Genomic DNA, 25,205 nt, shown 5'->3' on the forward strand with positions numbered 1-25,205 from the left:
GAAACAAGGTACAACGTGTGGCCATGGAACGGCAGCTTTCCTTCTGAGCCCGGGGATGGTTGTGTAATAACCACCCTCCAAGTGCAAACCTAGCCCTAGACAAGACTTGCTATAAAAATTTAATCTTGTGAACAGGTATCATGACAAGAAACCATTTGACTTACCCATTTTTTAAAGGCCAGGAACTGTGAGGTGTTTTTTTTGTTTGGTTTTTTTTTGAGGGAGGTTAGAGCTTGAGAATGTGAGATAAAAGCCCTTTCCTTTTTTGGAACCAAAATAAACATTTAAGGTAACTTTTTCATAATAGTCTTAAGAGGGTTAGCAGTGTTTGAGCAGCACCTGACAATTAGCCTGCATTAAGTATCAAATTTAGAGCTGTCCTAACAGAGATACGATTGTCACACTAGCCCAAGTGCAGGGGCCTCCTTTCAGCTGCTCTTAGCCCTTCTCACCACCTCATTTCTGCAGTCATAATTTGAGGAGAGAGAGAGAGAGAGAGAGAGAGAGAGAGAGAGAGAAGATGCAGAACGCATTGTGCATTTGAACAACTGCTTTGGATAAACAGACCAAATGAGCTGTGAGAGGAGTCTGGACTAAGATCAGTTCAAGATGCTCATATTGTCGAGGCATTCCAAAATTACAGAACAAAAACTGCTTTTCCTGGCCTTAACTCAGGAACACGTGTGTATGGAAATTCGTTAAGAGGGAGAAATATATTACTGCTAAACATATAAACAGAAGTGCCTCGGAGGAAAAAATAATTGGGCTAATATTGTTATTCAATTCTGGCAGTAGACCCCCTCCCCAACCACCTGGGTATATCTATACCCTACAGCTGTTTTCTTCCCACTTCTGACTTTGAAGTGGTATGGCCCAGGCTATGTTATTAAAAAAGAAAAAAGAAAAAAAAGAAAGAAAGAAAAAAAAAACCTTCCTTCTTAGGCCTTGGGATTTTTTTCTATAAATTTAAGAGATCCATTCATGCATTGAACAGCAGACCACACCCTGAAAGTAACTAAAACGTTTGTTTATGAATTTAGGAGGCACCGACTTACTCCTTTCACGACCTAATAGCCTGGAACGCTGGCTGCTCTCACGAGATACGGCCTGAGGAATTTACAGCACTGCAACATTTTCAAGGCCAGTTCTTATGTTTATCTATAACATGAGGGAAAATATCTGTGCCTCTGTATTAACCCAGGGAAGGAATTTACTCCAACAACAAGTCCTGTCACAGGCTTGAAAAATGAAGTATTGAGCAACACAACACAAGCACAAAACCCAAGCCCTCAGAGGTCATGTTCTGTATGTATGTGATTACTGCAGTCCTTGGTTGGCAGCAGCTGCCCATCTGTTCTCTTGCTCATGATCATGTTCTCCCTGTGCTGAAAGCTGAGCCCAGCAGCATTGGCTTCTCTTCCTCAGCAAAGCGCTTTCTGCAGACAGCACTAAGGCTATGTAAGAGCTGGAGCAAGAAAGCAGTCATCTCTATCAGTTTTAGGAAAAATGCTGTTAGACAAGGTGTATTTTTAAGATCTACAGCCACTACCTGCTTTGAACAGTTGCAGTGCAGGAGGGGAGATATCAGTGCCTTGATAAGCATCTTCCCATGCTGATGAAGGAACCTGATGGACTTGGCCAGATCTATGTACAGAGATAAAGCAAATGGTGTCACCCTGCACACTGTCACACATCCCAGCCTATTTTCTACAAGGCACAGAACCACAGTTGAGGTCAGAGGGGACCCCTCCAGATCGTGCAGTCTTGTCCCTTTTCTCAAAGCAGATTCCCCCAGCCTACACAAACGGCATCCTGGTTTCCATTCTGTGAGCCTCAAAATACATCTTTAAAAACCCAGCTGTAACAGGTGAAGGAGGAAAATACAAAATACCTCATTATGCAGCAGATTTAAACACCCCAGTTTGTGCCATCTGACCTCAGCGAGTTTCATTAATTATGGTTATAGCTAAGCGCAAGGTAATAGGAGAGAGCTCCTGAAAGGGAAAAAAATCCTTATTTTCTTCAGCTTTAGCTCCAACAGGTTTAACTCAGGCACCTTTCTCCCCCCATAAGCCTTGCTTATAAGCAGTAGATCTTAACTGGGGCCCTGTGATGCCAGCAATACTAATTTACAAGTAGATTCGTTCCAACAATAACCTGAGGGGGGAAAAAAACAGGCCTAGAACAACTGACTAAAGCAAACTTGACAAGTTATCACACACGTCCAGATTTGATACCAAATTTCCATACTTGGAGAAACAGGAGAGAATGAGTTGTTTGGCAATAACTGCTGAAGTTCCTCCCCGTTCTCCAACTCCTCCGTTCAAACCTGCCCATGGATCAAGACAGATGCCAAGTTCTGTCTGGAAAAATGCAGCTGAACTGCAGATGCAACACAATGAAGACACAGGCACCAGTTTTTTTCCCACCCAGCTGCAGGTTCGCAGCTTTTTAGCTCAGGGTTTTGCTCTGCTCCTTTTCTAGAAGGCACCTGGAAAGCTGAGGGTTTTAAATAAAAGCAGTTTTTATCTTCTCACGCCCATGCACAGACTGAATTGAAGACTCACAATTTTTTTGTGAACAAAAGGTCTGTTAATTAATAGAAATTTCTATATATACTATATACAGAATATACACTATATACAGAATATCCTCAGCCAATTTAACACTACTTGGTGATTTACTCAAAATGCAGCCATAAAATAGCAGCCTTGACCTGGTGAAGGACCAAGTAGTCAGGGGCCCAAAGACAACATTTCAGTTAACTATTTTCATTAACTATTAAAAGTTTGTGAAAAAAAAAAACAGCTAACATGTCTTCACAGGAACAGAAAGCACCGCTTTTATCTTAAGTGGAATTAGTCAACTTGAAAAATGAGGCCTAACAACACACAAGTCAAATAATGTATTGGGAGGAGCATGCGGCACATTAACCCCATAGTTTAGCATTCCGTGAAGTCTCTTTGGTCTACGTTAGACTTTTCAAGTGCTTTGAAATTTGTTAATTGATGCATTCAAACTTCACAGACTTCATTCACTCCTTAGTTTGGACCAAGTTTTAGAAGCAATCCCTTCAGATTAGCTTCAAAGCTACTGTCAGAAAGCACCTCCAGGAGTTGACAGTGACCTTGCATTTTGTTGTGCCTGTGATTTTGATCAGACTCCAGCCTCCACTCCCAGGAGTGGCATTCGCCACAGATGGGGACTTAACTACACTTGGCTACAGCTTGCAAAAATGCTAGCTGCCAAACACAACGGAGCAAATGTAGCTCTGCAGAGACACTCTTATTAATACTCAGATTCAGCTTAAAAAAGCGTAATTGATAGAATATACTTCAAACACAGCATTTATTACAAAGGTGCATAGAGTTTATGCCATTTCTTTTGAATACTTAAGCTTTGAACTACAAACAACATACAAAGCTAGGTTATAGTATGTAATAGAGTCAACATAGGTTATCTGGTAAATTCAGTACAACAGAATATTCTATGGTACTTAATTTCCCAATACATTTCTGAAACAAAGGCACTTACATAATTAAAAAATAAAAAATAAGAATTTAAAAGAACATACACTCTTTTAACATTTGAAATCTGACTTCCACTCCCCTGCCCCTCTGGCACTGGGGGTAACTGGTTTGAAATGAAGGAATTAGCTCTTTGGAAAGGACACACAGTAATGATTAAACTAAAACATCACGGACTAACTTCTCTTCTGTAACCAGCACATTCACTTAAGTACATGAAAACAGGTTTCAGTGGCTTTGCAAGGGAATAACTGAACAAAATTTGGTCCCGTGTCTTTTTTTTGATGATGGTTAATATACTAACAGTAAGAAAAGATCTGGCTAAGTGCTGTAATTAAGAAGTGAGGAAAATGGACTGTTTTCTTTCAATCAATTTTGTAACTGTAGTAGCAAATACATTCTTTGTGTATTAATGATTCAACTCTTTACTTGAATATCACTATCAGTATCATATACTCATTGAAGATAAGGTGTAAATGAACAGGCTCCTTAACCCTACCTCTCTTTCAGGATACCACATCTCCTCCCACCTCTCCTAGATCACTCTGAACATCTCTGCATACTATCTGGTCTCTACTATCTCTACCCTAAAACTTCAGATTTTGGGCTTCTGTTGTTGCTACTACTTTACTTTCCTATTCACTGCAGTTATGTGCTTTTTACTTAGGGATAACAGATGGCAGATGATAGAGCCAACTCCTCCCACAGCTGCAGACTTTCCCTTAATAGACAAATCACAAACCTACTGACACCACCACGAGCTGCCTGGTTTGTCACCTGAGATGCTGGAAGAGCCACAGAGTAACCTCATGAACAGAGTCACTGGAAAATCGTACCTGTGCCCCAGAACTGCCGGCACCTCTGCTCACCAGCCAGATTCATCCTAGGCACTGGCAAGCAAAGCTCTTTGCCTCCTTCTGTGAACACACAGTGGTAGGATCTACATAAAAGATGACTTCTGCACTACTTTAGTGACTTCCTACACAAATATTCAGGTTTTCTAAGAAAATGCTTGAGCAGCTGACACTGGCCATCTTTGGTTGTTGCATTCTTGCGTTGTGAGTGTCTCTTGGCACTATTTTGTGCTGTTAACTTAAACTCTGCTCAGAGAGGTATAAAAGAGGTGCATAGGTTGTCATGAATCACAATGCTAACAATGCTAAAACATGATACATTTTTTTTTCTGAAATGCCCTAAGATTTTCTTAAACAAAAAATGGAATAACTTAGAAAAGGACTCACTAACTGGGAAGAGAAATAAATAAGTCTGCCTTGGGCAGCAGCAGTGTCCGTCCAACATTCTGCATTGGTGTATGAGGTAAAACAATACTATCAGTTACCAGATCACTGATTTTTAAGCAGCAATACGTGCCAAATGTGGAATCCTACGACAGCCTCTCAGCAAGTAATATCTGTATATGAGATGTGTCAAAATCATGCCACAAATTATGTCACAGCGATTGATACAATGGTCAACAGAAAGCTCTTTAGGGAATAACAATTTGTATTTCAACGTCAGAAAAGGTGAAATTTTAGAACATACTAAAAAAGACAGGAGTTGCTTGATAACTACCAAGTTGTACAGAAGCCAAAAGCCTTGCAAATATTGGTAATAGTCAAGAAAGTGCCTTAAGATGTTTTCATGACAGCGAGCATGATGTTGGAAATGCACTGTGTCTCTGTGACCAAATCCTTCTACCCCTCTTTAACCTGACTTCTGGTTCTCTTTTCAGGGTAATGGGAATGTCGAAGACAGAAGAGAGCTTTGGTCTCTACTGCATATCAGGTCGGTACTTCTTATGCCCCTCCAAAATTATTTCTCAAGCACAGGCTTAGTTTATAAAGATCCCTACAAGGTTCCTGCTATGCAAAGTGACAAATCCTAAAAGTTTAAAAAACTATTTGTGACTTTGCATACCTCCTATAAAGTCAATTACTTCCCTTATGATGGGCCAGGACGGAATACTGGCAGTCACTTCCACTCCACACATACGATTAAGGTGGTGATTTGTTTTTTCTAGCTACTCTATAATACAGAACTATAACACAAACCAAGGACTTATCCATTAATTTTGTGCAGAATAATTCTGAAGTTTTCAACTTCTGATCTATTTCTTATAGTGAATGGCAGAGGGTTTGTTGCTGTTACTGATTTCTAGCTATGAATTAAAATAGCCTGAGAAGCTGTAACGATGAAGTTACAGCTGTTAAGCCTTAAAATAGGAAAAGAAAACAAGGAAATAACCAAACCATGCTATTTAGCATAAAAAAATGCAACTAGCACAAAGACAATTAAACATAGTTTACTACCCCTTACAGAATGCAAATATGTTTCAAAAAAGAAAAAAATCCCTTTTAAACCATAAATGAAGTGTCTTACAATGCAGCCTACATAGCGATAGTAACTTCAACACAGGTAGAACATATATCATCGAGTTTCAAAGAGATTAAGTTCTTACTTTCTAGCACTGTGCAAAATATTGCTACAGCTTTGGGTGTTTGGAAATGCTCATTCTAAATCATTTCTTTCCATCCCACTTCAAAATTATTGCACAGCAAACTACAAATGCTATGACCATTCGTATTTCTGAAATACTCTTTCATACTTTTCTTGCTGTAGTTTGAACAAAATCTCTTTTTGTATTTGCTTGAGGTATAAGTGAATTATTTCTGCAAGAAATAAAAAGATACTGAATTAACTTTCACTTTACTTGAACAAAATAGTTTTCTTCCAGGAAAATATACTACGTGGTGTAAACAGCACAAATTGTATTTTTAAAGAGTTTTGTATGCAGAAGTATAGTAGCAGATCTGTTCAGTAGATGGGCTTCTGAGGATCCACATAAGCAGGGTTGTAAGGGGGCTGGCTGACTGGGTAAGGTGCTCCTGCACCACCTGCAGAAGCAAAACACAAGAAAAGACAGATTTACAAAACTCACATTCTGAATTCTGCATTTGTAACAACAATTTCAGTTCTTAGTGTGTGCTTGAAAAGTTCAACTTATCCAGCATCTTAACTGGGAGAAAATGTGGTGCAATTCATAAAGCATTTGTAGTTCACAAGTCAGATAACAAAGTTTTTTGGTGTTTTTTTGAGTATATACATGTATCAGCGTACCCACAAGCATATGGTGAGCCTTCAGAGCAGGATATTGTTTGGAGAGAAAAAAAAAAAAGGGAGAAAGAAAAAAAATAAGGCAATTTGGTCCAGTATGCCAGCCAGTAGAAATCAGTGATGCCAATACAACAGGACATACCTGACATACCTGCTAGTATGTGGAAAAGTTAGAATGAATCACTGAACCAAAAAAAAGGACTAAAAAAAGTGTCCTGAGCTCTCCTAGTAAACATCACTAAATTAATTTTTTTAAAAAAAGGGCCACCAAGCCCCTAAAACACTGCAATATACATGCTTGCTGTACCAAACTGCACCCTGCTTTTTTAGTGTTGTGCAGCAAGCTGTTGTCAAGCGTTGCACCGTGTGTACTCCAATACCGCAGCACACGCTCCCCACAGCGTGCGGAGGGGTTTTCTTTCCCTGATCTGGTCAGAGTTGGCCCCTGCGTCACAGGGCCGCTGTTCTCTCTGCTGCTCGTGACCCAATTAAGAGATTGTCCCCTGGCTAATAGTCAAGGGAAATGAGGAATTGAAAAGTTCCATTTTCAGGTGTTCGCAGGTAGGAACATGGGAAGCGCTGCATGATTTTCCCCCAAAAAACAAAATGAAACAAAAAATTCTAAGATTTAACAAGCTAGCAACTTAGCTGAGGAACAGCTGGAGGAAACAGGGAGCAGGAGAAACAAAACGACTGGTTCATTGGCTCCCTCATATTAGAAAGAAGATGACAAAACAACTGGGGATTATCCCATAAAAGCTACTGCTTCTGCAGAGTTTATCAAGGAAACTAAAGTCAGAATGCCTGTAAAGCCAGGGGGAAGCAAAATGTTTTTAGAAGATGAGATGGTTTGCATATTTTCAAGTGTAATTTTTAATTTTTACTTCTTAAAAGTCTTTCTTAAGACTATAAAGAATCATTTTATGTTCTTGCTTGTTATGAAAGAGTTATTTTCTAAGGATAGTGTCTACTATTCAGGAGTATACTTTGCTTGTTAGATAGAAGGATGAACTGTGTAGCAGAAGTAGGTTTTAAGATCCAAGGCTAGATTACAGCCTGGTTTGGGCCTCTCTAAACAGCCAAGAGTCAACAGCTCAACCAGCTATTTCCAGCACCACAGGGAATCACTAACGTCAGTGGTAAAGCTATGTGAAACTGGGAAAGCAATGCTGTGAAAGGAGAGGAGCATTTTTTTATTAATTCTATAAATAATTCCATAATTTCTAGTTACTGCTAACTGCCAGTCATCAACAGACCTGCATGAAGCTCTCCAGGAACTGGACAGTCTTATCAGCCCAGTGACCAACTAGCACACATCATTTCCATGCTTGGACTTAGACTTAGTAGACTAGTAAATATTTTATTAGAAGGTCAATACAGAAACAACCTTGGTCTACATATATATATATATATATATATATATATATATATATATATATATATGTATGTTAACTGGACTTTGATTCTAATATGAAATTGCAGCTGAACTAGTAAGGCGTCCTACTGGATCCACTCACACATCACAGCTAAATCTCTCCTTCTTGTGATTACTGTAGAAACAACAATGGAGAAATTTCAAAAGGGAAAAACTTTCCGTAACTTGTTTCCGTTAATAATGGAAAATAATAATGATAAAAAATAGATGATTTGCTTAAATGAAAGTGTCCTTTATCTCTTTAGGGGGGAACGCTGCACTGCTTCCTTACCTGCCACGGTCTCATGGTAAGCGGGAGGCCCGGACGGCTGCGCAGGGTAGGGGGGAGGATACTGCGTGGGGTACGGCGCGACCGGCACACCGCCGTGGGGCTGCACGGCCACGGGCTGGTAGCCCTGGTACGGCGCTGCGGGGTAGCTCGCCGGCACCGCTGCTTGCTGGGGATAGGGCGCGTGGACCACCGTGGTGGCAGTGGTGGTAGTCACAACAGCTACAAGCAACCAAGGGAACATGGTTAGTGCTGGTGGGCCTTGGAAACGGACAACAGCAGCAGTGTAAAACCACCCTCCCCCAGCCCAAATCCTTGGCAACCCTAGTTTTGAACTTCCATGAGAGATTTAGGAATCCATACGTCAGGTTACCCTTCCACTGATGTTCATAGCAACAGAGCTTTCACATACCTGGATGGCAGCCAGTTTATCTCCTTGTTCCTCAACCACAAAGAGTTTTTTCTTGGCTCTTCACCAAGCAGGAGGAATTCCTTTCTGCAGCCAAATTATCTATTGTTCTAGGACAAACTGCTCATTTCTAAAGACATTATCTATTTTTAAGGATAGTTTGTGCTATATCCGTCTATCTTCCTATTGTGACCCACTGCCCAAATGAGTTTCCTTAAGTATGATATTTGTGTGTTAGCATAGCTATGTGTTAGTGTATCTTTTGCTAAACAATAGCCAGAAAAGTAAACACTCATAAGTAATCCATTTTTGCAGGAGCTAATGTTGAATTATTGGTTCATGTCTCTGTTGAACTAAGGGAGCATTAGTGCTTTCTAATAAACTGCAGTAATTTGTTTTCCAGATCTCCTTCCTTGTTATGCTACAGCTATGCGTATTTCTCAAGATTCCGCTTTTAAAGAATAGGGAATGACAAAACCAGTCTTTTACTTTACTTTCATTTAAATCTTGTTATAAACATGCATCCATTTCTGTGACTGTATCCAGGCTAAACTCAGCTAACATTTGAACTAGTCTTAATAACATTTTAATCAAGCCATAAGAGTTTTAATTAGTGTTTCCCTTTAAAATAACCAGTTTTAAAAGCTGATATCAGAGGTACTCATACCACATTCGATTATAGAATTTTAAACAGCATAAGTTTTGTCCATATACATCAGTATTTCAACTTTTAATATAATTTGAATTATTAACGATTTAGAATAAGGAGGATCATTAAAATATATTTCAAATGAGGAGGGAGGAGAACTTTTTACATTCTTAAAAACACAGCATCTCTCTGCAACTTCACATTTTGAAGCAGCCTAAACGCTTATCTCTAAGCATTTGTTTAGGTACTGGAACCTCTGCCTCAGAGGGGTAGGAAAACATTATTTGCATCTTTTTCAGGATCACAGTTTTCTAGGAAAAAAAAGGTGTTACTGGAAGAGGTAAAGGATAAGAAAGTAAATATAAATACAGAGGTACTCACGCCGCGGTCTTCGACATGCTTTGTACAAACAGCAACAGGAGCAGGTGAGGCACAGAATAATAGTGATCACAACCACAGCAAAGAGGGCAATCCCAATCCCAATAAGGGTTCCAAAACTGCAAGACAGACAGCACCAGAGGTAACTAAAGTCTCTCATGCAAACTTATTGCTACTTAGCCAGCATTTGTTAGCAAACACATCACTCTTCCTCCAGTCTGTTATTCTTACTACGTCATGCACCTGAATAGGAAGCAATTTCCAAGTGCATCCCTACATTAAACTCTGCAAAATGGGTGGAAGCAGATCAACACCTACAAAGGAGCACTCTCCTTCGTCCCTGAAGAGGACTTCATATGGCTCTTTAATCCTTTTATTTTAGCACGGTGCATCTCTTTATGTATTTCAATAGTTTACACAGATAAAGTATTAAGCTCAACCCCCAGGGAAAACCACAGGATTGAGCAGATCTCTCCACGCTGCAGATTTCTTGGCATTTATAAATGATTGTTTTGGAAGCCATATTTCGCATGCTTTGAAAAAAAAGTGAATTTCAGCCAACTTTACAGCAGTGAAGGAGCACGTGGCACTAGGTTGGAGAAGACAAAGCACCACCTCCCAGCACCAGCATCCAGAGCAGAAACACCAGAGACTGCAATAGCCTTAAACTCTGTGATGAGAACCAAATGAGGGAAGCAGATGTAAAACTTCCATAGACCCCTGCTTGTAACTTCTCTTTACCACAGAGGAAAAGAAAAGCAACTGTAAAGCTTAAACGCTCGGTGACAATCTCTTTGTCATAGGAAAGATCATGTCTTTTCTGAAAGGTCCCTTTCTGAAAGGTCAGCAGATAGACAATTTCATGTCTTTTCCAAATCGTTTGGACAAAGCACTGGAACCCAAGACCCTTTGAAGTGTTAATTATATTTACTTCAAGCATTAAGTGATTTGCCTGAAATCCAGAGCAGCTCTTCTTCCAGGCGAACCAGTCTTTGGCATTTTTGCTTATTAATTTCATGCATCAGTTTTGGAAACAATCACGGGAAGTAAGTCTTAATGAAAAACAAGCCCTAAAATAATCAGTGGAGAGCTGTTTTTACATTCATCCTGTTTTTGCTTCTTCAGAGAGATTTTGGCTACAGAACTTTCTGGTTTTCTTCCTGCTCAGTTTCCTCTTACCAGCTTTAAACAAAATGACACAAGTCTAAACCCCCAGCAGTTTTATACTTGGCTATCAAATGTAAGAATTATTTCTGAGCATCAATGGCCCTGGAAGGTTTGGTGACTGACTTAAAAAAAGAAAAGAAAAGCTGCACCAGGAGGAGAGGTAACAGGCACAAGGCATAGGTCGGAGGAGAAAAGCACTGGTCAAAGTGAAAATGAAAGTGCCAAACTCACTCCAAGAGATATAAACGTAAAAGACTGCCAAGACAAAAGCACTGTCATGTAAAGGCTTTTCTACAGCTTCTTCAGTGCCTCCCTCTTCGTCCTGAGCATCAGCATCCCTTCAGCACAGCCATCCCATTTCAGGACAAAATGGAGAAAAGTCTACATATTATAAACAAACTAACACTGCAGGAAACTGGCAGAGCCCTTATCAATCCGGACCAAATTTGGTTCTTCCCTGTGCCATGCCAGGAAAGAGGCAGCCCAGACACATCTGCAGCTCAGCTGGCCACCAGCAGATAAAACTCTCGCTGCTCAGCTTGAAGCAGGGGCTCCATTTGTTTACTTTTAATGGTTTTCACTTCCTCTTGAAGTTTTCTCATCTTTGAAGCACATCTCTCATTGCTTTTCAATAACTATATTAAGAAAAGTGACAATAGTAAAACTTAGGAAAGAGGGAAAAAAAAATCACCATATTATTGGCTGCATCTGTGTTAGAACAACATGACTATGGCTTGATTCAATTCTGCAGAGCTAAATGGAAATATATATTTAAAGGACAGGTGTGTCAAGTCTCTATATATATGCTGTAGAATGAGGTCCTGTGTTTTTGTGTGTGAACGCTGTGATTCAATTCTGTACACCAAAATCCTGTGTGAAGGCTACTGACCAAAATTATAAGTCCTGAAAAACAAAACACTGGGTAAAACAGCAGATGTGTGAGCTTTAACCACAGTTTTCTAAGGAGAATACACACAGACTACTGCAGGCATTTTTACCATCCACTTTACACCAGAAGGCAACATGACATTTGGAGAAAACAGCAGCGTGCGCTCCGACCTTGCAGCCCCTCACGACAACTCCCTCTCTCAACACTGATGCTCTTCAAAAAAAGTTGTTTTCTAATGATTTTCCTTGCTAGTTTTGAGAACTGTTTAGAATTATCTGCCTCTTCAGGCACTCCTGTACTGTATTAATAACATCTATCCTTTTGCTGCTCAATGATTACTGCCATGAGCACTTTTTCCGAGCATTAGTGATTTTACCCCCCCCAGAAGTTTGCTAGTAACGATGCTGAGGAAAGGGCAGGAAGACAACTAGCAACAGAAGACAGTACTTAAGTGAGGCCTGGCTACAAGAACAGTGTTGGACAGACTTCTCCAACTCAGTGAGTCACTTGGATATACTCTTGTACAAATAGTCTATACTCCTTTCCTGCTTGAGACTGCTTCCTCATTTAGCTGCTTTCACTTAGTGAATTTACCTGAAAAGACTCTGAAAAAATATATATATTCACAATTTATAGTATTTTAATTAACCTGCATCATACAGAGAAAAAAAAAGAAACTCATGGGGGATTGAAGCTTGAAGTTACCTCGGCTGTAGGGTTTATAACCACACAAGAAAACAAAAACCAACCCCCTGCCCTCAGTGAATTCTTCAAGCAAAAGCCCTAGTGCAGACTCTCTGCTAGTGTCACAGTCTGAATGCTGGTTTTAGGCTCCCACGTTATAGACCACAGTCCCCAAATAAGTTACACACTGCTGAGCTCATTCACTGCCATTTCCTGTTTCTTTCTTGGCACATAATAAAAGCTTAGCTTTGCCAATAACTTAAAGAAAAAAATAAAAAACCCAATAGTAACTTTTACTGTAGCAATGATAAAATGCAGCTTCTCATAAAATTGATGGAAATGTGAATTAAGAGGGGAGCCCCTGCCCTTTCCTAGCACCACAGTCTCTCTCTCCCTTCTCCTACCCAATGTCTACCCATATTTTTCACACATTCAGAAAGCACTAAATTGCATATGCAAGGAGCTTAACTTGCAGACTCATCTTACATTTAAGGTATGCTAATTTTTCAAAACACATATAAGGGAGCAAAGCAACTGGTGCCTGCTTCACCTCCCTGAATGAAACACAACAGACAGTTCAAAATGGGAGATCCACATCTGATATTTACAAAGGTACTATAGGATAGAAGTTAATTCTCAAAGCAGTTCTATTCCATATTGCAGACCTCTGTTTTCTACAGCGTAAAAAAGAAAAGCTATAAACATCCCTGATTGTCGCTCCCAAGACTTTTTAGACCAGATACATCTCAATTCCAGTAATTCTGGTACCCTTCCTTAGTGGTTTGCATCACTTTTATGTGGGTGATATTTTGTAAGCCCTGTTGTAAACAAAGTCAGCGTATACATATACATCCCTGAAAATGGCATATGCTTCTATCCTGAAAACACCCAAATAGACAGTTCTGGAAAAAAAATCAGTTTAGGCAGCTTTATTTATTCCTCAAGTTTTAATCTGTTCCAATATTTGTTCCGTATTTTAAGAAATATGTTGGCAAGACCCTCTTAAAAGGTCAGGTTGCTTTTAAAGCAAATATTTCCAAATCCTGAGTTATGAGCATAACACAGGGTGGTCTGGGAAAGTCTGTAGCAAAAATGAGCATATGTGTATCACCCTTTCCCAGAAATTTGATTGAGTGATCCTTGTCCAGGCATGCCTTTGCTCAGATAGATATAGGACGTGACCAACCAAGTCCCCAAACCAAGATGCTTTACAGCCACACAACACCAGAAAAGTTCCTCAAAAGCTTAGTGGGAAAATAAGGAAGGGTGTATTTATTTTTTTAAAAAATGACTTCCCAACAGTCTTTCAAAGGGATTAGATTTTACAGCACTACAAGCAACATGCTTCCTCAGTTTAACCTTTTAGCATGCAGATGCAGTACAGAAGGACCACTTTGCTACGTGCCCAAAAAACATGGACTATTACACAAAAAGCCAAGTGTGGTGAGGGCAGCAAATATACACAGCAAAATGTCAGCATGACTATTTCAGCACAGTTGGGCCCATAGGAGCATTCCCCCACACTGCAGTCCAAACGCGCTCGAGAGAGCAGGTCGCCCAGCTGCACTTGCATGAGCTGCTGGTGCTGCCCATGGGCTGCTGTGGCCGTTTGCCCCGGGGCCACCCCTGCAGCATCATGTCCCTGTGACCTGGGAAACAAGGGCCCAGCAAATCCTCCGGCAGATGACAGTCGACCGAAGATTCAGGGACTGAGTGGCATTTTTTCAAAATTACGAAATCTTGAAGTGCTTCATCACTAGCAGGTCTCTGAGATGACTTAACCATTACTCAAGCCTCAAGATGGTGACGTCTGGATTTGTCTTTCAGGTAAAATGTTAACTCAAGTCACTGCCTGAGAGCATTCCCAGGCCCCTGCTTACATGCAGCTCCTCAGCAAACCCAACCTTTTCCTCCTTGCTTTGCCTAACCTGCCAGCGGTGCAGACGCTGCCAAGGGCAGCACAAGTCACGAGCTGCTCAACTACCCTAGCACTGACTGAGACTTAACTCCTCCTGCAACCACCAAGAACTTCCCATGGCTTTTTACAGTTCTTTCTAGATACCCCCAAACGATGGAAACGATGGTCCCTCCTCCACTCGTTTAAGTAGGAGGCTGACATGAGTTACTTTATACAGCTTTAAGCTCAAAATAATAAACTTACAGGAAGAAGAAAAAATAGTGAAACTAGAGCTGGTTACTGTTCTTGAAGGATATAGCAGCTTTTCAATGCTTTCAACTGACATTTAAAGCATCTTAGCACAACAAGTTCTTAAAGATCCTATATAGGAAAGCATCAGGGAGGGAACTTCCTGCATTTCTGGGGTTTACTCAGAGACCCGACATCCATCCCCAACAGGTTATTATGGAAACTGCACACAAGGTCTATAAACAGCTTGCTTGTACTAAATATATCTGTTTGCATGAATTCCCTTATGAAGCACACTAAAAATACAATTTCCCAAGGAAGCTTCCCAGGAAAATTGCTGCTGTACACTTCTGTAGATAGCTCAGAGTAATTGTTCTAGGTAGTTAAAGTATTAAAAACATCCAAGTAACAAAAAGGGAAAACAGTAACTGCATTCAGAGGGAGTAAGAAGCCTTTTGTCAGCAGTTCAAGAATCAACACCATAATTTCCTACTTGCTAACCTGTTAGTGTAAAATCTGTCCCTAAACTCAGAACCACGTACTCACTTCTACAGATTATAAATAAATCTAAAGCAGACCTTTAGTGGCAAAAGAGAACATAAATTACTTGTACACATAGATAAGGCGAAGTGAGTCACTCCTGCTGTCAGAATCCCAGTTTAGCACTGAATTCTGGATGTTCCGTTTTCTTTTTGGCTAAAATTCGAAACGAACACAAAGCCAATGGGAGGGATTTTTCTGCAACAGTTAACTGAATCTGTTGAACAAGTTCCATTGGAAAAAAAGAAGTATTGCAAAAAAAAAATCTACATAAATGATAACTGCGATAGCCTGAAGTTGCTACACTCAACACCATAGTGATTCAGAAAGTGCTTTTAACACTTCTAAGTTTTAAGCCATTTAAGCTACTTAGTTTGGCTAAAGAGTTAAGTTTTGAATACAAAAGAAATGACTCTGGCAAACTGCAGTGTGGTGCTTGACTAGCCAAACACATGAAAGGGCAATCAGAGGAAGTTTAGGTTACACCCACCACCTCTGCTTACCACATGCAACTCTTCCATACGAAATGGACCCTTTCCTTTACTCATACTCATCATTAAAAATATAAAAGTCAATAGCAGGGCTCAAGAAAGAGCACAGTTTAAATAAGTTAAATTTATTATCCTCCACTACAATGAACTGACCTGCTTCTTCACCCTCTGTCTCATCAAGAACAGTATTAGTCATCATCCAACCTGACAGGAAACATCAGGGAAGATCTAACGTCACACAAATTAAAACAAGTCTCTGTAGCAGAGTCCACATTTGACAGACCAATATTTTTCTTTCTAAATGATATTCACTATAAACAACACCTTCATAAAAAGAGCTTATAAAAGTGACTTTTACGACTGGTACTTCTCATAGCTTAGAAACAAAGAGCCTAGTACAAGCTAGTAAAGCTGGTAAGCATGGAGAGAAATATCACATTAAAAATGCTACAAAATATTTTGATTTTTTGTCAAAGGACCAATGTTATGCACTTGCTTATTTCATGAAATTGAGGTGACTGTTTTGAGAACACATCATAACTGAAGTTTTAAAAGGCTGCGCCCTCCTACAACATAGAATTTAATCTCTCCGCATGTTTACACCAGGTTGACTTGCGATGCAGGTTATCATTTGTACAAGTTTACATTTACTGTTTAGCCTAGCTGAATATAAAGTACAGAACAGTATTTTAAAATGTCTTCATATCCCAATTTGAATTGTTTCTGTACAAGGAGATCACATTTCTTGGTGAGATTAGCTGTGTCTGAATGCAAGCCTTACAGAAAGGAGTCTGTATGCAGCTTAGCTCATTTATCACATAAAGTATCCAGGGCAAGTACTAAAAAAGAAATCCTCTGTGCATGAAATAGAGGCTGCTTACATTTCTGTAAAGTCTTTTCCAGTTAAAGATTTTCCTCATGCTCTTATCATTGGCAAACCATTCCTGATGTTGCAGCATCCAAATCAGTAAAAATGTCAACTGAAGTCTCTGACATTGATAGGAGGAGGAGGAAAAACTGAGTATAATTCAATACCACAATGATTTTATCCTGTCTATGGAGAAAGTATATGCTTTAAAATCCTCTAATTGAGAGATAATAAATTAGGATCATCATATCTTCCATAGTTAGAGGGAGAGTTAGTTTTTGCCATCCTAGACATACAGCATCCTATTGTAGACTCTGCTTTGCAAAGGAAAACAGAAAGACACATTTTTTTTTTCCATTTCACAGATGGAGACCCAAGCACAAGACAAGAATGGATCTGAATTATCGCACCCCTGCTCTAAGCAGTCTGTATGTTCTCTGCTTGCTGAGGCTTCCCAGGAAGACTGTAATCCTGCCTCCCTCTTCTCATTACATAACGATGAACAGCCTTTTTTCCAGTATAACTCTTATCTGTTACAAGATCAGATGTGACTTCCAGAAAAATTGATTCACAGACTAAGCTCTGTTAACTGTGTATAAAGAATTTAAAGTTTTCTTCCAGCTTAAAGGGACTGATTATCACCCACTCAAAGGTCATTATTTTCTTTTGTGGCTAAGGCATAAATTCTGACCTGCCTCACCCTCTTGAGGGCTCATGAATACTTCACCATCAGTTCAACTGTGGATGTGAATCATCTAATTTCTCTTTCCAGTAAGGAAAATTGGAAAGTTGGCATACCAAGGCTAAACAACCATGTTACTAAGGCACATCTTGACATGAGATTTTTGATTCCAGAACATGAGAAGAAAAATCTAATTTTGACTGCTTCACAAATAAGTAATACTAAGTACTGCAAAATGAGAAAAACACCTAAATTAACTTAGCTGCTTGCACCCCCAAAACTAGAACACCACGAAGAAATTTCAACATTTGCTAATTCAATAAAAAAATGAAAACATCTGCAACTAGTGAATCCCTGCCACAATGCATGCCTTAGCAACAGAAGTTGCTGAAATTGTACATGGTCATCTCATAGGCATGGAGAAAATTGTGGGAAATATAACAAACTCAGTGCTATAAAACCATCCTGAAAAGCCTCAGCTGACCTTCAAGGAGGAGTCAACAGCAGAAGAAAGCCAGGATCTGAGTTAATGCTGCAACTTCATACTTTTCCTAAAACTCTTTAATTGAATCTAAATTCAATGTTCTGGAAAGCACAATGCTTTCAATCACCCAAACTGCATTATTGACACACTCTGAAGGAATGCTACTTATTGTCCCAAAGTATGACCAAAAGCAGATGGTAGCAACAGTCTGCACTGTGCACAACTACATCAACTAGTGATGCCCAGAGCGCCTCACGTTCCCTGTCCCGGGCATTAAATCCTGACGGATACCAACAGAAAGAAGCCTAGTGAAAAGCTGATGATTTACTTGCACTTCTGATGGAGATCTCAGAGCACACGACAAGCTCAACAAGGAAAGTAAAAGCTCCCTGGTTACACAACATACAGGAAGGACGTACATACTACCGGACCAAACCCTTTCCTAACACAATCCCATACAGATATAGCATAATTGCAGCAGGATTTCCAAGCAGGGAGAAGAGAGAGACATCCCAGCTCGCCTGGCCACATGGCACATCCACACTACAGTTCATGCCAAGCCCTCAGAAAGGTGAAATTCCCTCAAAAGCTACAATTTATGATCAAAGTACCAGCGTGGGTAACTCTAAGGCAGATGCAAGAAAGAGGAACTGCATGTTCTCTGACCCTGAAAGCTTGCAATGCTGGGCATCAACTGCTGGAAAAGGAACAGAGTTGTTGCTCTGGGAAAAGAAAAAATAAATAAATCCCGGGTAAGGGCTGTAGCTAAACAGAAACCTCCCGGTGACTTGGTGCCTGCGAGCTGGCAGAGGAGAGCCAAAGGAAACCCTCCTCACTTCCATTCCTGATGTTGAAACAGCCGAAACCATTAGTCACCTTGGAAAGTTTGGGGATGTGGCTTTCATCCAGAGGCACACACAGGTAGCTTTTGAAAGCATAAGTTTCTGTGCATAATCACATTCTTTCTATGAATTGCTAGCCGGTAAACAAGCTTGATGCAAGTCTAGGGCTAAAAGAGGAAAGAGAAAAAAAAAAAAAAAAAGGGCACCATGAAGCCCGAGAGTCCCCAACGATCCCTTTTCTCAAGGTGAAACATCAGCGACTCTCCCTATTGCCTAAACGCTTCCTGTCACTGGAAACGCATCCTCGTGGAGTGCAGGCCTTGCTTAAGCAACGGCTAAAGCCCAAGGCAAAAAAAGGCAAAACACCGAACGCATCCGCGCCCGCGAGCAGGGAGCATCTGCGAGCGCGGAGGAGCCGCGAGCGCCCGCGCAGCCCCGCGCGGCCCCGCACTCACCCCATGCTCCGCTCCGCGCCGCTCCGCGCCCGGCCCGCCCGCCGCGCCGCCCCCAGCGCGAGCCCGAGCCCGAGCCCGAGCCCGAGCCCGCCCCGACGGCGCTTCCTTCCCCCGCCCCTCCCGGCGCGGCGCGGCGCTTCCCTGGGATGGACCATTCACAGCCAACACGCGCGGAAACCGCTTCCATCCTCACGCGTGGGAACGCATTTTATCAGTATTTCTCACCCTATGTGCAAAAAAAAAAAAAAAAAAAAAAAAGGAGATTCTTCATAGAAAAGCAGCTTGTTTAATATAGCCACCAGAGACTTAATCTGCAAGTCTGCTGTGCCTTTGGAGGACAAACCACCATTCAGTAATGAGAATATGGAATATTACAGACAAGCAGCATGATCTAATCTTTTCCTCTGTCTTCAAATATTCTGCAAAGTTCTAATGCTCACCATTCTCAAAACACAAGTAATTCTAGTTTCATTTCATATTGGTATGTATTAATCACAGGATAAAGGGCCTGCAAATAAAGAATACTAAACAAGCTAAGACTCGCCACAACTTACCTGGGGCCGCTGTCAAAGTAGTCATCAAAGTCTGCACGGAAATGCAGGAAATTTGCGTTGCTTGAGTCAGAGATGCTGTAGCAAGAGAATTCATCTCAAAAAGGGAATTTGGGACTTACTTAAATATAATTAAATACCTATCAGTTCATGCATCAAGTTCAACCCCCCATTACTACAATTCTGCACGTAGATTACATGCATTACATGCATTAATGTAAATCCTCGACTGTGCCAGAAATAAAGCTAAAAGGTCCCACTGTATGTTTTAACCATGAAACTATACATTTTTGTCATCTGGTGATTAAAAGGAATGCCCACTGTATATGTTCATTTTGCTTCCTACCTTCCATCAAACAGAGAACACTTAAACTGTTGTTCCTCATCAAATCTCAAGAGTGGATCAGAGCAGCAGTATTTATGGGTGCAATCTCCACAGCAGAAGTTGTGACAGGATTTTGTAAGTTGCGCCTCGCCATGTTTATCAATATAAGCCACACAGTCCTCACCCAAAACTGAAAAAAAGGGTAAAAGTCAAGAGTTAGTAACTAGAAAATAACCATCACGCCAAATATCACTGTTGTATTGATCAGCTGACCTAGGTTAATACCTAAATAGGTTTCAGGTATTTCCATTAGGAAAACTCAGTTATTTCTAAAGCAATTATTTCCTCCCAGGCATAGCAAACACATCCTCAATTATATGAACGGATGGTATCTTGTGAGGCAGACCTGAACTGGCCAAGTGGTGCAGCCACAAGGCTGAGGAAGGGGAAGGGTTTTGCACACGGGGCCGGGCAGGATATCCCATGCTTTTCAGCAGGGATGAATTCCTCTCTAAGAAGCACCTGAGGCTCAAGCACTTGGAATATGCTTGCAAGAGGAAAACCTAAACCCGGACTTCAGGCATCGCTGCTCAGAGAATCTAGACAAGGAGGGAGGCAAAGATGACAAATTTGGTTTCTTCGGCAGAGAAGTAACAGATATGTCCTGAAGAACAACTGAGTTTGCATCTGAATTCAGTCTTGGTTCTGCAGCTCTAAAATATACCTGAACCTTTCAGCCAACGCCAAGGAAAAAATAACAAAAAATGAAGAAAACCATTGTTCTAAGAAGTTAAAGTTGAAGGTTCACCACATAGAGGCAAGCTAGAACCCCTCCAGCTCACAGTGCTTCTGCAATCAGGTTTACACACTCTCATTTCCAGTCCCCAGAGCTTTCTCTTGGCAGCCGCACAACGTCATCAGACAACAATCTCCTTCCTGTATCGCCAATATGGCAGTAACAGGCAGCTAACGGTGAAACACACGGCAAGCCTATGTGCAAGTGAAACAAGGCAACCAACAAAATCACTCCCTCAATCTCACAACGGGGCTCCTGACGCGCAGGAAAATACCCAGGGAAACAAAAGGTCCCCACCACTTCTTGAACCGCGGTCCTAGGACTGGCTGAGACGATCAAATGACTGCGCACTGCCAAAGGAGAGGGATTCAGCTCCTCTGCTTGGTTTCTCTCTTTCTTCACCAGCTTTGGTCTTCGCACCCTCCTGAGCCCTTTTTGCTCTCCAGCACATCTGCGGCCTCTCCTGCAGCTCGTGGGCCCCTTTGCTTTTGGCTAGCGTGTTTTCTGCCCCGTGAATGATTTGAATCAGCTTAAAAGTTGCCCAACGGCCACCCAGCCCTGCACGGCGCAAACACCAAAGGTGCGGAAGGCAGAAATCGCCTCCTCTTTTGGCAGGCCTGTCCCTGAGGGCCCTTCACCTGCAGAGCAGCAGCCAGAGTGGCTCGCAGATGGCACCTCAGCCCCTTGAGACTCAAATGAGACTCAACCGCGAGGAGAAAAACGCTCGAACGTCCACTCGGCGCTGGGCTGTGCAAGGACAGCATGTTTGCTGCCCCAGTGCCACCACCGCGACGCAGCCTCGGGAGCTCTCCTCCCGCTGGCCCCTCCACGCACCCACACGGGAGCCTCGGGAGCACGCGCGGCCCCGCGGCCCGATGTCAGGAAGGCTTCGCCCCGGAGCCGCCAAGGGGCTCTCCAGGGCTCGCTCCCGCCTATCCTCCTCGCACCGACCTCCCAGCCGGACCTTCCCCCCGCGCCGGGCGCCGCGTCCGCCCGGAGGCCGCCGCGGAGCCCCCGCGCTCACCGGCGGGCAGCAGCAGGCAGAGCAGCCCGAGGGCGCCGAGGCGGCGAGCGCCGCGCCGCGCGGCCATGAGCCCTGCGGCGTTCCGAGGGGCGGCCCGAGCCGCGAGTGGCGGCCGAGCCCCGCGCGCCTCGGCCGCGCCGCCAGGGCGCCCCCGCGCGGCCCCGCCGCGCTCCGAGCCGCTCCGCGCCGCTTGGCACCGGTTCAGAGCGGCCGCAGCCTCCCGGCGCGGCTCGTGGGGCCCTGCCGCCCTCCCGCCGCCGTCGCCGGGCTGTGGCGCCGCGTGTCTTTGCGTTTGCCCTACAGAGACTCGGGTTTCCAAGCCGTGTGGTCCGTTCACCTCCAGAAACGCTCTCTGGGCCGTTACGTTGCATGGGGAACGCCTGGGCCATGGTACTGTGGCCATGCGGAGAGTGGCGGCTGTGCCTGGAGAAGCCCTGCGTCATGGGCAAAGGCGGCCTCCGGGGCAGGCACCAGCAACGTGAACAGCTCCCTGTGCGCGACGGCGGCCTGGGCTTCCCTGGCTCCTCAGCTCCCGCCGGCGTTCCTCAACCATAAAGGAGAGGGTAAAAGGAAAGGTGGAATTATTGCTGCAGGCCTTGAGGGCAGATGCTGCCTCCTGCAGCCATCTCTCCCTCCCACGCACCACTAGTGAGCCCGAGTCGAGCTTCTCCTCGGCACGAAGGGATCGTCCCTGCCAGGCTGGTTCAAAGCACTAAAGCCCTGTGGGCCGACAGCACCTGGTCGGTGCGGCAGACACTGGAGAGCTCAAGGCAGCTCTGAAGCTCCCAGATGTAGAGAGGGTCCAACGGAGAGCCACAAAGATGATTAAGGGGCTGGAGCATCTATCGTATGAGGAAAGAGTGAGCGAGCTGGGCCTGTTTAGCCTGGAGGAGAGAAGACTGGGAGGGGATGTGAGCAATACGTACAAGTACCTGAGGGGAGAATGTAGGGAGGATGGGGCCAAACTCTTCTCGCTGATGGCCGGTGACAAGGGGTGCAAGTTGAGAGCCAGGCAGTTCCATCCCCATGTGAGGAAGAACTTCTCTGCTGTGAGGGTGCCAGAGCCCTGCAACAGGCTGCCCAGAGAGGCTGTGGAGTCTCCTTCTCTGGAGACCTTCAAGACCCGCCTGGATGCCACCATGTGCTCTGGGTGTGCCTGCTGGAACATTGGGGTTGGACTAGATGGTCTCTAGAGGTCCCTTCCAAGCTCAGCTGTTCTGGGATTCTGTGAAATATCCCCAGCTGAGCTCAGCAGGGTGCAAGTGTGCGGTCGCTCCAGGCCAGCCGCAGCCGCTGGTTTCTCCGCAGCGGGACGGGAGGTGACGGAAGGCAGAAGCACCCACACCACCTCCCTGTGAGCGCCCGAGGAGCCAGAGGCTGCCCAGAGCACAACTGCCCTCCCAAAGGCTCACGAGCCCCTCGGGATTCACTAAGGACCCCAGCTCTGAAAGGCACCCAGCGAGGCCAGAGGCAGATGGGGAAGGGAGGGACGGGACTTGCAGAGGTCGGGTCCACCCCACTGCCCTCTGGTCGCAGGGCTGGGGACGCTGGAGCAGCAAGAGCGAGATGTGGCCTCCTGCCGGACAGGCCGGGGGGAAGCTGTGTGAGGCAGGGAAGCTCACTGAAAAGGTGGGCTCTGCCGCTGGGAACGGGCTGCAGCTGGGCCTCGTGCTGCGGAGCCGGCTCCAGCCCTAGCCCCCACAGGCATTGCGCTGCCCCCAGCTCCCTCTGAGCTCCTCTTCCTGCAGACAGGACCTCAGCCTGCCCGGCTGGGCGTGCTCCACGGCCAGGGGACAGAGCTGGGTCCCGGGGCGTCAAGGGCGGAGTGCGGCTTTGCGTGACACCAAGGACACAGGAGCTTCTGCTCTAGCAACTGCCACGGCAGAAAGCTGGTGCAGGCGCAGCTCTGTGCCAGCACAGGTGGGCTCCACCCGGCCCAGCGAGCACCATGGCCCAGCCTGGAGAGCTGTCTGCTGTTAGCCCGTGCTTATCCCGGGAACTAAATGAATGAGGATGCAATAGCCAGTCCAGGACCCATGTGGTGCCCACCGTGAGACTGGTGCAGGCACCCGTTGTCTTCCCATCCCTTCTCTTTCCCCCGCAGCTCCTGCTTTCCCTCCCCACCACAATGCTAGAATTCTCCTCACAGAGGGTGGCCTCATCGTGCTCCTTCTAGAATGTTCCTTGGGAAGCCCTGTCACCCCCAAACGCTGCTCAGCCCCGTTGGAACAAAGCTCCAAGCCCAAAGTTCCCTGACTCTCAGGTCCCACCGGTGCCCTGGGCTCTGGCACAGCCGAGCCGGCCTCCTGAGGCCCCCAAGGCCAGAGAAACGGGGCCGAGGCCCTCGCCAGCTCCGGAGATGGTTTTGCCAAGAGCGGGATAGCAGACAGCCCCGCTGCAGCCCTCCTGCAAAGCAGCTGACGGGAAAGGTAGCGGCGGAGGAGGCCGAGGAAGAGCAGGCTCATCTGCCAGTGCGTGGAGGACAGATAGAAACTTTATTGTGCAGGGGGCAGGGCACCGGTGCCACAGCTGGCGGTGGGCACACGGCTCGTCCCGCGGGGCTGTCAGGGCCGCCTGTACGGGTGGCGGGTCCGCTGTCCCGGTGGAACCAGGCCCCTCTGCACGATGGGCACACCATGGTCCCAAAGGTGAGGCTGTCCTCCAGCTGCTCGAAGCAGATGATGCAGAGCGTTTCTGCACCAGGTGTCACGGGCACGCTCTGCTGCGGCCGGTGCTCCGAGCAGTAGGATCTGGGGCGAAGGCGGCAGAGAGGAGCAGGGTGAGGAAGCGCTGGGGCTGCCAGGCTCCGCAGGGCGGGCAGAGGGACCCCAGGAGCCCTGCGCAGCCTGACCCTGGCCCTGGCAGCCCCCCGCAGGGTCACGGGACGCACGGAGGCTCCTGCAGCCCTTACCTGTACTGCTTGAAAAACTGCGTCAGGCAGCTGCTGTCCACGGCGCAGGGGAGGTGGAAGCTGCGGCCGCAGCCCTTCCCCCGGCAGTTGATGGAGGTACCGCGCTCACCGCACACGAAGCAGCTCTGCAGAGAGCGCAGCAGCCCCGTGGGCGACGTGCGCTGGGCCTCCCCGGCCAGCCCCGCGTCCCCAGGAAAGGCCCCGGCGCCTCCCGTCCCGCAGAGCCTCCTCGCGCACGAGGTCGCTGCCTGCGCTGGAGCCGCCGGAGCTCCCGGGAGCGTCGTCGGAGCCGCTCGGAACGCGGCCTTTGTGTCCCGCGCCCCCGGCTGAGCCCTCCCGAGCCTCTGCATGCATGGAGCTGCCGGCCCTGTTCCGGCCTCACCTTCTGGCTCGCAGCCTTAACACTACACTTGATATCTGCCGGGAGGAACCTGCACATACCCTCATCGTCCACGCCGCGCTGCGCCAGCCCGGTGGCGAGATACTGCAAACGGGACAGCACCGGGGCTCAGTGCGGGCTCCGAGGGGCTGTTCCTGGGCCTGCTGGACATGGCTCGTCCCGCGGGACTG

General features: G+C 45.0%; 1 protein-coding gene across 2 annotated transcripts; it reads right to left on the reverse strand.

The window, feature by feature from the left end:
* Positions 1-6,275: 6,275 nt before the first annotated feature.
* On the reverse strand, positions 6,276-21,795 carry SHISA5 (shisa family member 5). Of its 2 annotated transcripts, XM_088522909.1 has the most exons (6): positions 21,725-21,795; positions 19,926-20,094; positions 19,583-19,657; positions 9,784-9,899; positions 8,348-8,566; positions 6,276-6,421 (listed from the first exon to the last, which is right to left on the reverse strand). In XM_088522909.1, exons 1-6 carry the CDS (start codon positions 21,789-21,791, stop codon positions 6,342-6,344), a joined length of 726 nt encoding a protein of 241 aa, XP_088379035.1. In that variant the 5' UTR covers positions 21,792-21,795; the 3' UTR covers positions 6,276-6,341. The 2 variants fall into 2 exon arrangements, with proteins under 2 accessions (XP_088379035.1, XP_088379036.1); XM_088522910.1 differs by lacking the exons at positions 19,583-19,657; positions 19,926-20,094; positions 21,725-21,795 and adding an exon at positions 19,029-19,056.
* Positions 21,796-25,205: the final 3,410 nt, after the last annotated feature.

Source organism: Tinamus guttatus, unplaced genomic scaffold (genome assembly GCF_059628265.1).
Source record: "Tinamus guttatus ecotype Peru unplaced genomic scaffold, ASM5962826v1 Tinamus_guttatus_pri_ptg000169l, whole genome shotgun sequence".
Classification (NCBI taxonomy): domain Eukaryota; kingdom Metazoa; phylum Chordata; class Aves; order Tinamiformes; family Tinamidae; genus Tinamus; species Tinamus guttatus.

Excerpts from the sequence above, each read along its gene's own strand:
- SHISA5 (XM_088522909.1), bottom strand. The coding sequence starts at position 21,791 with ATGGCCGCGCGGCGCGGCGCTCGCCGCCTCGGCGCCCTCGGGCTGCTC. Across the intron at positions 19,658-19,925 it reads TGTTCTCTGTTTGATGGAAG|CATCTCTGACTCAAGCAACG; the intron begins GTAGGAAGCAAA and ends CTCTTGCTACAG. Across the intron at positions 6,422-8,347 it reads TTACCATGAGACCGTGGCAG|GTGGTGCAGGAGCACCTTAC; the intron begins GTAAGGAAGCAG and ends TTGCTTCTGCAG.